Raw genomic sequence first — 13,459 nt, 5'->3', positions numbered from 1 at the left:
CCAATCATGAAGGTTCCTTTTGAACACCCTCGTGAGACGTACAAAATTTGTTGGACTGTCATCTCTCTGGCAAGAAATGCGATAGAAATTAAGAAATGCTTCCTTCAACTCGATCTCCCTGCACCACTTATGTGCCCCAAAACTAATCCTAGTTCCACCTATATGAGATATTTCTGACTGTAAGTTATTCATTGCTTTAGATTTACAGCATATAATAGGAACTACAATAGGGATGAAGTTAAGAATCCAGAATACAACTGTGAAACTGTACAAGAAAAGGTGAATTTTCTCTATCTCTCTCTATAAATACATAATCTTGTCAGTGAACGAAAAAAGGGGAAAAGGCTAAGAACACCCTTAGACTTGTTTTGAGTTACCAGTTACACACTTATACTTTGCGAGGGTCCTATGACCCCCCAGACTAATTTTAGCTATTTGCTGAGGTGTCAAGAGAGCGAGAAACACAAATATAAAAACAATTATATTTGCATTTAATTTTCCTTTCTCTTTTCCGTTCTTTCTCTTTTCTTAGACTTTTCATTTTTCGTTTTCATAGATTGAAATGAAGATTGGGTTAAAATACTCCATAGTCACAGTTATAGAAGCATATTTCTACGTTTCCCTAATTAAATATTCCTAATTATGGAACTGAGGAATTGACAAAACAAATTGATTAATATTGTGAAACCCTAACAACAAAAAGTCAACCTCCAAAAAGCCCAGATTTTAAATTGGTATTTGCTGAAACTGCATATGCCATCTGGATAGGAAGGAATGTCAGGATATATGAACAACAGGTTGTGGATGAGATTAGATTGACTAGAAATATTGCTTTTGCTTGTAAATCATGGCTTGTAAAGTCATAGTTCCTGTTGAGTTCTGATGAGGAGTCTGGTAGATAGCAGTAGGATGGGATGGTGTTATAAATGAGACTAAGCTGGCTGAGCTTGATTTGTAATTCAGATTCGGGTGATTATTGAAAAAAAGTTAGTTACTTGAAAAAAAAAGTCAACCTCCATATATGTAAATGACTGATTAAGATAATTAACTCCTTTGATATTTTCCAAACTTAAACCCAATTAGATTTGTACCGTGACTTCAATTTCAACCCAAGAAAACTTAAACAAAGAAGACTTCCCGATAAGGAACAAAACCCATTGCAGATGTCGATTTAACGGAAAAAAGACCAGAATATTTACACAAGGGACTAATTTTCCTATTAACTTTTTTTTCCCTCTGTTATAGTGCTGCAAAAATGGTGGAATGATCGCGTATGCCGATTAAAATTTGTATTTTATTACCGACAACGCGAAAAAATGGAGCAGTTGCAGTTGCCTTTTGTTATCTCAAAGAAGGTGGATATGTCGTTGATGGTGGGTGGTTCATGGTCGCTCTTTTGGGTCTTCTGGTGGTGCAATGGATGGAGTGCTTGGTCTTTGTAGTACTGTCCGAAGGGTGAAATGTCGATTAGGGAAAAAGAAAAAGAAAAAGAAAGAGAATCAGGAAACAAATTTTAAAAAAAGGAAAATAATAAGAAAAACTATATATTTTAATTATATTTTATTAAAATATATATGTGGCAGCGCGTGATATACACCACTTAACTTGGATTTGGGTGTGTACTAGGTAAATAAAACAAATCATAAATCAAAATTTGCTTAGTCTTTTAATAGATGAAGTTATAAACATTGTTAAGGAAAAAACATTTTGTGATTCCTTTGTTATGATTATGGCATGCAATGAGTTTAATTAGAGAAACATGATTAGTGAGGATTCAGATAACCGACCTGAACTTGTTTGGGATTGAGGTATAGTGTTTGTTTGGAGGTGAGGAATATAGCTGACCCAATTTGTTTGGACTGAGGATTAGTTTTGCTGTATATGCAAGTAACTCTAGGTATTGATTATTCCCAATACTCCTTTTGTCCCAATTTATGTTTCAATACTTTGTTTTTTAGTTTGTCCTATAAAGAAGGTCATAATTCCTTATTTAGAAACAATTTAACTTTAATTTTCTCATTTCACTGTAGGTATAAATTATTCCCAATATTCCTTTTGTCCCAATTTATGTTTCAATACTTTACTTTTTAGTTTATCCTATAAAGAAGGTCATAGTTCCTTATTTAGAAACTATTTAACTTTAATTTTCTCATTTCAACTATTTAACTTTAATTTTCTCATTTCACCCTTAATGAGATTATTTATAGTTAGTCACACAAATTTCAATGGCTTCTTTTTGGACCACAAGTTTCAAAAGTCTTTCTGTCTTTTTCAAACTGTATGTCTAGTCAAACACTGCCACATAAATTGGGACATAGTAAGTATTATTTTGCACAACAATGGACTTTTATACTGGCATCACAGTTCTCACGGAAAAAAGAAGAGAAAAAAAAAATACTGTTTACTTGTTAAGGTCACAAGTTTTAACATGCTCAATTTTTTCTAATGATAAAGTAGTTTGTGTGTATGAAAGCTTGAGGAAAAGGGTTTGTCTCAGTTCATGACTCTTCTTGCAGCTTGAGATGTCTTTAAAGTAGCCTTAAATTTACATGTTGATTTTACTATCGTTGTGTTCTTATTGCTGTTAATTTACTGTAATTTACAGTCTTGGGCTGCAGCTTCAATCTTAAAGGAAAAGATTGACAAAGACGATATATTCTTGCTCGTAAAACAACGGTTAGAGTTCAGATGCACTAAAGAAGAGGCAAACAATGTCTATCTGAAGCTGCGTTCCTTAAAGAAGATGTTTTTGCGGAGATTGGATCCGAGCGGTAATGCTTCAAGCTCTTCAAGATATTCTATATCACCAGTGAAATCTGTTGGAGAAGAACCATATAAGGAAAGCATATCACAAGCTGCAATATCTGGCCCACTGAATGTGGAAACTGATATCATAGACAGGTTACAAGATAATGAGTTAAGTGGAGAAGGCACTGTGACTCCTACAGAAAAACTTAGGGATAGGCAAAGGGAAAAGGTCATTAAGGAGGTTCAGTGTGGACATGGCAAACGAATGTCCATGCGGGAACAAGAGGAACACGAGAAAATTGAGGAGTTCCATAGAATCTGGGAGAAGAAAAATGAAGTGCTAGAGGAGGAGTGCAGACTGGAGATAGCTGTTCTTCGCGCTATACATGGTGAGACTGCAGCAACAAAGGATGGACAAAAATCATTAGAAACTAAGTTTGCAAAGAAAATTGAAGTGCACACACGCCTAAAGGACCAGCAACTGAAAGAGCTTAAGGCTAAATACTCTGCTATGAGGAATGAGGAAATGCAGAAGGTTTCATCGCAGCAGACCAGAGAAAACTCCTCTGGTAGGGGCCATGATTCTGGAGACGAGATGGAGTGCTCTCAGGAAAATTTAAATGTCTCTGACAGTATTCCTAAGACAGCTGTCTCTGCCTTGCAGGGTGACATGGCAGCATCTGATGCACCTGCATCTTCTCCAGCAGCGTGCCATGTTCTTCCTGTTCAATCTACTAATGTTTTAGCAGCTTCAGTTTCAGATGAGCTAGCTGAGATCACATCCATGGGGAGTGAATCAGTTGCTGCTGTTAAGCAGTCTAATGAAGCCGGTAATTCAGGTGACAGTGAAGAGGAAAATGCTTGCAAGGTTCCTTTGTCTCCCAAAGAACATACTGGTGAAGTTGCATTGGACAAGCGAAGTAGAGTTTGTTTGGAAGTATCTGAAGTTGCTCTTAATGAAGCTGTTGGACATGATAAAATATCTGAAGTAAATAACACTATTCAAGAATTGGTTACAGAAAATAATTCTTTTTTGCCAAATGTTGTTGGAAACCAGAGAGACAAAGTTAGCCCCATTGACGGAAACCCAATAACTCCAGATGAATTACCAGCAGACATGCCTTGTGTAGCAGCAGTTCCTACTTCAGATGATGCTAGTTCTTTACTGCAAAATCCAGTATGTTTGTTTTTGTTTTGCACGTTTATATGATGCATGTGTTGGATCATCCTGTTGTCTGTTTAGGTTCTAAATCTGGACACAAGTAGTTTAGGGGTTTCCCTGGGAAAGTTAAAATATCTTTAATTAGAGGATGTGTATTCTGTCTCGTAAAGTAAGTTAGTGTTATCTCAGGTGTCTTTCCACTTAGTTACCTTTATAAAAAAAAAGGTGTCTTTCCACTTATATATCCCAAAAATCGTGTACATGTTGTGCAAGCACATGCATTTTCTTTCAATGAGTTATAAATATAATCAGACTGATTTGTTATTGATAGTTTTTCACTTATGCTGGATCAGGTAAATTTAGATGAATGTTCCCGTTCTTCAGGAGATAATGGAACACACAATAACGATATGCCACCTGGTGAAAACCAGATTGAAATGCAAACTGAACTTGTTTCTGGACATAATATAAACAACACTTCTGAAGCAATTTTAGCTGGCAATTGTGAGCAACATCATAGAGTAGATGATGGTGTTCCCGTTGCCGCTCACCATACTCGCAGGGAGTCTGCACCTCAAGCCCACGATGAAAGAAACTCTATTCCAATCCCTGGATCCTCTCCCCATGCAGCAGGACCTTCACATCAAGCTGTTTCTCCAGCTGGGGAAAATCTGGAGCCTTGTGCATCTGTTCAGTCAGACGTTAGGGTTACCCACAATCAATCTTTCTTACCAGCAGTGAGTAGATTGCATCCTCAATCAACTACGAATCCGTGTGTATGTTCTCAGAATACTGAAACTGTGTTTCAAGTGGTTCAGGGTTCTGCTGAACTTCCTAGTCAAGTAATCTCTCAGACTAACACTAATGTTGCCTTTGTTCAGGGATCCGTGCGTCCTGCCCATCAGATGGCCACTTGTAATTTAGCTCTTCCTTTCCATGCGGACCCTCTTCATATAGAATGGGAAAGAATACATAAAGAAAAAGAACAAGTGACAAAGGGCCTTGAGGATATGGTTTGTGTCCAATATCCTCCATGATTATAACTCAGGACTCCATGCATCATTTTATTAACCTGTTTTCCTCTCTTTGAACAGAAATTGCATTTGAGATCTGAGTGCAAGAAAGAGATAGAGGAGGCTATAGCACCAATCCGTAAGAAATATGATTTAAAGCTTCAGGAGGTGGAGGCAGCATATCTTTTGAAGAAGAAGGAGCTTGATATGAATCAGAACAAAATTCTCATGAATAAAGCTCTAGTTGATGCTTTCAGATTTACATTCATGGATGTCAAAATTTCTGATCTTCCAGGTATACAGCAAAGTATTTTAATTGTGTATTATGTGTTCCTAAACATTAGTTGTATATTTCCTGTTTACAACAAAATACCCAGTTTTATCCCACACGTGGAGTTTTGGGGAGGGTGGTGTGTACGCAGACTTACCCCTACCTTATAAAGGTAGAGAGAGCTCTATATTTGCTGTTTACGGACATTAATTATGACATAGGGGAATTGTGTTGTTGACTTCAACTTTTTTTGTGGCCCCAAAACACATATTGTTCAACATATCTAACAGCTAAATCTTGTTGATTAAATCTCGTTCTTGGAATGAACCATGATCTCTACCTCGCAAGCTTAATGTCTTTAGCCGAATTCTATATCTTTCTGAGGCCTCATGTATCTCAAACTACAACCCAGAATTCTTTGCTATTTCTTGAAGTTGTGTTATTTGATGCTTCAGATTGCTAATTTCCTTATAGTATACACGTGTACTTGGTTTGTATCTAGTTCAAAGGCCCACAAAAAACTCATTTTTATCTAATTATAAGGACCGTGCATCACATGTATAATTTTCAGCAATTAACACAACATGAAAAACTTGATTTTAGTATCTATCGTTTCTTTCCAGTTGTGCCTCCTGGTTATATGCCGCATCCAGATCAGGTACGGCAGCAGCAGAGTTTAAGATCTTCCACAATCAGTGGTTCATCCTCAGCTCGCCAACCTGTGGAGTCCCTGCAGGCTGCTATCTCATCTTCGCCAGTTGCTAATGGTTCAGTACAATCTGCAGAAGCTTGTTTGCCTCCATTAAGATCTTCATCTGTTGCTGGTTCGTGTTCATGTATCCAACCTGCTGCTGTTAGTCGTTCAACCACATTTTCTGCAGGAAGTATAAGCAGGCCGCCGCCCATCATTAGTGCAATCACTCCTTCCAGGGGTAATCATCGATTAGGTGGCGAAGTTCGTGCTCCAGCCCCACATCTTCAGCGTTTCAAGGGACCAACATCAACGTCTGTTAGCAGTCCGTCAACCCTTCCAAATGGCATGCCAGTTCATCCACGACCCGTTTACGTGGCTGCATCTCTTCGATCAACACTGCAAAATCCAATACAGCCACCCATAGTGCAACAATTACCTGTAAATCTTTCTGATTCTAGGAATACGTCCTTGGACCATGGACTTGGAGGACTGCCTGCTATACAAAATCCATCTCTCTCAGCACGGGAACTGCTTCAAGAAATGGAGAATCGATCTCGTGCAAACAGGCCTAATTTTATGCCACCTTTACCAGATATAGGCTGTAACTTTGATTCATTAGACCTATCTGATTTTCATTCACTGGGCAGTGTACAGAGAGGTCCTATCTCTTCAGAGCCAGCTACTAATGTAAGTTCTGTTGTTTGTGTGTCCGATGATGACTGAACTATTGGATAATGAAGTGGATTTGCTTGTGTATTTGTGGGTTTGTGGGTCAGCTCTTCTATCTGTATGTATAGAAACTTCCTTTTTAGAAAAATGAAAAATGCAGAATGGAAAAGAAAGCTGTCAGAGGACATTAACAGAGGTCTAACCAAATTTAACCTAGGGAGAGGAGGCTTTGGGGAAATATCTGGGTACGCATCTCTTCTCCACCTGCTCTATATTTTTAGGGTTCATGAGTAACACAGCTTTATATGCTCCTATTATCTGTCTGTATTTTTATTGGAATATCATCGTTTAGATAGATTACGCATGAATGCTTAGGTCTCTCATAATCCCATGTTTCTGAATCTTTGAATGTAGCTAGGCATGCTTAATTCATTGTACCTCGACACTGCCAAAGCTGATTTCATTTACATTATAATTCCGGAGAAGTTGGTTTTGAACTGTGCAAGTGTACTATCTCATGATCTGAACCTTTCTGGAGCTGATTTTCACTTTATATAATTTGGCTTTTTATCCTGTGAATTTGTAGCAATAGCTCGAGCTTCAATATTTCAGAGTCTTGAATTCCAATAAACAACTTAAATCATTAAATCTGAACAAGAAGAAAATTACCACTAAATATACCTTAATTAGAAGAACTCAGAGACTTAAGGTAGAACTAGATTCTCTACAACCTCTCAAGGGTTTTCCCATCTTCAATCATACAAACTTAGAAAAATCACACGATGATTAGTATTTATAGGGTCGTATGAAATAGGGTTAAACCCCAAAGTAGAAGTCTAGTTGGTTAAAAATAGATCCAAATCTTGTGTTACTCTTATATGTGGCAAAGAGTGACAGTAGGACAAAGAAGCTCTTGATTATTTGTGAAAAATCTCATTAAACTAACAAAGGTGTTCATAAATGAACTTGGCATCTTCTTATTCTTTTGGAAGTATAGATTGATGAAATTTCAGCTTGTGTCTTTTGGCTTGAGTCCAATACAATGTGGAGTCCAATAAATATGAGGCCGAGTTGCCAATAATCATTATCCTTTTTTTTAACACTAATAAAATAGAACCATTGCTAGTGATTATTCCTATTTTTTTTGTCTACTTTTTGTACCATTATCTTGCTTTAATAGCCAAATCTCATTGCGAGAGATTGTAACCAAAAGTTGATGAAACATTTGTGTTTATTGTTCGTCCAACTATCTGACATAATATTAACTATATATTGTTTCCAAGACCTTTTGTATTCTTCTAATATTATGTTAATGTTGGCAACCTCTTCTTTAAGTAAACTAGTTTCAATTCATCCATTGTGGGATGGACACAAAAAACCTTGGCCATATACGACTTCATTTATGGGCAAATAATAGGGGTCATTTACAACAATTACCACTTGAATTTTTTTTTGACCAACTACCTCTATGTTGTGCTAAAGTATCAAAAAATGAGAGAATGCATATCATTAACTATGGTACTACTCCTGGATGCAGCAATTAGTATTTCTTCCAGGGTACCATTTTTTTCTTACATTTTGAGTCTTATGTAATACCTTGAATTATTCAGCTACATCAGAGGAACGGGTGATATGTTGCCATTGAGTATTGTTTTAATGGATTGATAGTGCAGCTAAATTATTGGTTACTGAACATATACTTGGATACTTCTCTTCTAGATCCATGATTGGATATATGCCCTTTTGCGGACATTTTCCTACCCTTTCATCGGTAGTATGTGAAACAGAGATGTAAGCTTGCCCAAGGAGAAAGAACATCTCACTGGTAAAGAGCTAATGAAAGACAAACTAAGAGATCTTTTTTCGCAATTAGCTTATACAAAAGTATATGTATCACAACTGAAGGAAAAGTATCCCCACTTTTGCAGTCATGTAAATTTTTCATGATGTACTCTTTTGAATCTTGCTTATCAAAACAAAATCTCACATAACTAATACGTGTATAAGTTACTAGGGACTCTACTTAATTTTATACAGGATAGAAGATGGAATAACTAATTCCTGCATAATTCTGACGAACAACCAAACGACCCCTTCTTGTTTTTCTTCTCTTTCCTGTTTTATTTGTGATGATAAGAGGTATTCCAGTAAAGATTAGCTCGGTCAGCAGCGCAGATTAAGTGTCTAGTTTCATAAAGGATGTTGTTTATGCTTGTGTTGCAGGTGTCAGTGAGGAAAAACAAAGGAGTTGTGGAGAGGCCTAACGGACAAGATCTCAGCCCTGCAAAAGCTAGTATCTCCCCATGGCAAGGTAATTAATTGGCAGAACCTACATTCAGTGTTTATCATTTATTTTCATAACTAGCCAGCTTCACTCTTTCTCTAATTACTAACCTGTCTGGCCAAAGCTTCTCCAAGGCTAAAAGTAAGTTCCTTCTCTTTTCAAAGTTGAGGTGTTTGGCCAAGATTTTAGGAGAAGAAAAGATGACTGAGTAGAAGCTGAAGATGAAACTGAAAAAAGTAGCTTCTCTCCAAAAGTGCTTTTGAAAAAATACACGCGATTCTTTAGGACAGAAGACACCATGTCGGGTTCTACTATTATTACAGCTACAACTCCTTACACGATAAAAACACCCTTGTTATAATAGTGAACGAGTTAGGGCTTACTATGTTGTGGCACTAGAAAAAAACTAGGGTGCTTTTATCGCGTAAGAAGCCATAGCTGTTATAGTAACAGAACCCGACTTCATGTCTTTTTATCCTAAAGAGTCACATTGATGTTTATATGCTTTTTGAAAGCACTTTCTAAAAGTTTGACCAAACACTAATTGTTGCTCAAAAGTGTTTTTCAAATTGATTAGCCAAACACAAATCTGTTTCTCACCAAAAGTACTTTTTTGAAAAATACTAAGTTGATTTTAGAAGTTTGGCCGAACATAATATAACGTCATAGTCATATATCCAATTCTCAGAAGGAGGAGACTTTATTGCAGGTTGAGGCAGCTCCAGTCCTCCATTACATGTCTAAAAAATCAGATTCAGGTTCGAAGTCTCTCTTCGTTGAAGTAAAAAAGACGTTTTTTCTTGTTTCTTGTTTTCATTTCGGAGTGCATTATCATGGCAAGCAACAATGATTCCCTTTATCATTCGCAGGCAAGGGCGGCTCAACACTAAAGCAGTGGCTTTAGGCCCCAAAAAATAAGTTCCAAAGAACCCCAAATTCAGCTCGAAAACAGACCGAAGATGCACAAAAATATTTTTGATCAAGAGGCAAAGATTAAACGAAGAACCAAAAGCACTGAGCAGACAAAAGATGAAACCAATGAAGGTGATGTAAAATAGTATTAATTGTGAGAAACACCGTATTAACAAAATACCCTAACACTCCGTTTGGATGGTTGTTATGTATTGTTTCATAATGTATTATATTGTTTTAATGAATGCGGTGTTTAGATAGATAGTATCGTTTTCCGTCCCTATATAATGCCATATTCATATTTTGAATGATAAACGTACAAGTAGGATACGGTAGAGTTACTATGAAATTGTAAGGAATGAGAAGAAAATACTAAGCTAGTAGGAATGAGAAGAAAATACTAAGCTAGTAATGCAATTATATTAAATTAGTTACATAAAATGAGTTTTTTTTATCGTTGCGATACAATATAATTTAACAAACATTACACCTATAATATTTATTCTCAAATGTCAGCAATTCAAGATATAAAGTTCCTTCTAAGATTTTTGAAGAAGTCCAAAATATGAATTTGCTTCCAATTTAAAATACCTACAAATAAATAAAAAGTGTCAACTCCTAAGGTTAAAGTAGCTTGAATTTATCACCAACAATATGGTCCAACGAATGAGGTTGCTGCTCCTATCAAAGTGTTAGCTTTCGATATAAATCATTGGTAGGGAGCGTTTTCTTCTAATGAATCCTACGTGGTGTGAATTCAAATTAGTCGAACTATAATATGACGTAAAAACCAAAAAAAAAAAAAGTTAAAATTTTAGTATCTGTTTGTTCTTGGGTCAAATTAGCTTTTCTTATGCAAGTACTCCACTTTTTAGCTACTATAACTAGAATTTGAGATACTAAAAGATTCACCTACTTGTAAGTTTTTTGTCAGAAAAAAATAAAAATGAAGTAGCTTTTGACCAACATATTTTTTCAACTAAATTTTATTAGAAGAATTCTAACTTTTCAACTATATTTTGTATGACTATTCCACTTGTTCTTATTTCTTCAACGTTGTATAAATCTAAGATATGATTATTATACAAATTGACAATATATTAGTATAATTCTACAAGTGAGATTCGGATTGATACTATGTTAATGTGTATGACTTTAGGAGGTAGAGAATCAGTTTCCGATAAACCCTAGATATGATTATTAGGGTATATTGTATGACACTTTTAAAAGTTCAAAGATTATTTTTTTATTAAAAAAAAAATGTATAAAAATAGTCACTAGTGATGTAATAATTTCAGTGGTGGCAGTTGTGTTCCCACAATCAGCATTTTTTGTCTACTTCCATTGAGCACTTTCAAGAAAATTTTTGTTTTTTTTGGTTACTATTTTATTCACTTTTTGCTAGTAATTTTAATTTTTTATTCATTTATATATAATGAGGCAACCATGATATTTAAAAAAAAATGAAACTCCCAAAAAAAACAGGTCATGTTTTATAAATTTTATACTTAAATTATGAAGTGTTGTTGTTATCCTTGAACGATAACATTTTCTATATAAAACTATACTCTATAGTGTCAAGCGACATGAAGAACGATCTCTCTCCTTATAAATGGGACAGTGAATCAAAATATATTATGAAACTTAGGTGTTGAGTATTTTATCGAAATGAAATGACCTTTTTTTTTATCATAGCGTCTCAAATTTTACCACGATCATCGTGATTATCAAGATATAATCACAACCATTAAAAAAAAGTAGTAGATTAATTAATTTCTATTTTTCATTCAATAATTTTTTAAATTTTTTTTCCAATTTTGCATTCAATAATGGGAAGTGGAGCCAATGTTTTTCAACATTCACCAATAATTTTGGCCACTTTAGTGTAAATGTATGACAGCCTGTGTGTATTATTAATGTCTTTCCTCTTCCTCATAGTTTCATAGTTGAATTTTAAAGACATCACAATTTCTTTCCTACCATATAATAATTAATAGTAACTACTATTTGCATTCTGGTGAAGTGGACGGAGCTGCTCTTTCCTTAATTAGAGGTTTCAGATTCGATTTTAGGATATGAAAAAAAATCTTTGATAGAAAGCACTTCTCTCCGAATGAGATCCTATGTGACGTGAATATCGGACCCTGAATGAAAAAATAAAAAATAAAAAACTACTATTTGCATTGGAACTTGAAAACTTATAAGAAAAAAAGTTCAATTTTTTAGGTCACTTATAAAGGCTGTTACCTGTCTTTTGAATAGTACTAACATCTTCAAGTTCACTTTTGAATTAGTTTGGTGTTGAGTCCCTACCTAATTTAGATATCTGTTCGCTTTAATTTATTTGTCTTAGCTATTATTTATATAATAAAATATATGTATATATATATTAATAATTTTTTGAATTGTTAACTATTATAACTCATAATATTTTGTCTTTGCAAGTTTTATTTCAAAATGTCTTTATTTAGAGACGGTTATTAAAACAATTTCATCTGTGTGACTCCATTGTAGACTTGATTAATCTAGATTTCTATTTTTAAAATCTCATTATCGAAGGTAAACCGTTTGCTACTAAAAGTGACTATTTTAGAAGCTCTAATTTATGACATATGGTTAAGAGTAAAATGATACATGTCATCATACTACATTTTTTTGGTGATTTGACTAATATAAGAATTTACGTAGATAATCAATGTTTACATCAAATTAATGATAAGTTTTTACCCAATATGATATATCATATTATCATCAACAACTCGAAGAAGCTATTTTTCCCCGATTCAAAATTAAAATAATTATCCCTTTTTTTCTTAGGAAAACCTTCTTATCAACTCATTAGCTATATTTCGAGCCCATCTCACTGAGCTTAAGCACTGTGAACTTTTTTTGTTAAGATCTAACTTAACAGGTCTAGGTCTAGCCAATTGATTCATAAGGATTTGAGTCTTGGTCGATTCCCCTACTAGATAAGACAAGGGTCTAAGCTTTGGTCGGTTGCCCTACTTGATAAGGTAATCACTCATCGATTTTTTTTACGATCATATTTTTCGTGAATCGAAAGGATACAAAAATATAAAAATAGGAGTGAGTGACGCCAACATTGGATGAGACATTAATTAAAAATCTAGTACCTATCACATTATGACCAACTTGGTACTATGAATTAATCCATGAATATTTATTGTAAGCAAAAAAATATTGTCCCTTGATGATGAAACCATAGATCCCCACAAAGTCAAAATCATAATCTTATAGATATAACAAGTTGGTGAAAATTGAAAATATCTAACGTTGTAGTGGCATGGTCAGTACTGATCATCTATCGAATTTTAATGCGAAATTTTGAGTTTGAATGTCAAGTATAGAGTTATTTTTTTTAGAGAGCATGTTATTTCTAAAATGACACTTCCTAATACGAATCAGAATTAATTGAATTTTAAAATAGATATAGATTATCAAGCGGCAAAAGATCTAATAAAAGCAGATAACCTGTGCCCTCAGTTATGAGATATTGACCTCTATACTATTGCATGTTGTGACCCCTACAAATTAAACAAGAAATTATTTTTGGCATTTAATAATATCACAAGCCTCTTGTGTTCAAGCATTTTGAGTTATTCCCTTTTTTATTTATTGCATCAACAAGTTTCCAAAAAATAAATAAATTAGTGACAGATAAATTTTATAGTTAAATAGTAATATT

General features: G+C 34.7%; 1 protein-coding gene across 1 annotated transcript; it reads left to right on the top strand.

Moving 5' to 3' along the window:
- Window positions 1–1,316: 1,316 nt before the first annotated feature.
- On the top strand, window positions 1,317–10,016 carry LOC125844556 (helicase protein MOM1-like). The gene is made up of 9 exons (XM_049523865.1): window positions 1,317–1,373; window positions 2,606–3,925; window positions 4,264–4,647; window positions 4,792–4,923; window positions 5,005–5,218; window positions 5,818–6,575; window positions 8,781–8,868; window positions 9,551–9,599; window positions 9,711–10,016. The coding sequence occupies exons 1-8, from the start codon at window positions 1,317–1,319 to the stop codon at window positions 9,553–9,555; spliced, it is 2,958 nt and encodes a 985-aa protein (XP_049379822.1). The 3' UTR covers window positions 9,556–9,599; window positions 9,711–10,016.
- The last annotated feature ends 3,443 nt before the right edge of the window (window positions 10,017–13,459 follow it).

The sequence above is a fragment of the Solanum stenotomum genome, chromosome 11 (assembly GCF_019186545.1).
Source record: "Solanum stenotomum isolate F172 chromosome 11, ASM1918654v1, whole genome shotgun sequence".
Taxonomy (NCBI): Eukaryota; Viridiplantae; Streptophyta; class Magnoliopsida; order Solanales; family Solanaceae; genus Solanum; species Solanum stenotomum.
Note: the sequence above shows the minus strand (reverse complement) of the source record. Positions and strands in the feature narration are given on the sequence as shown.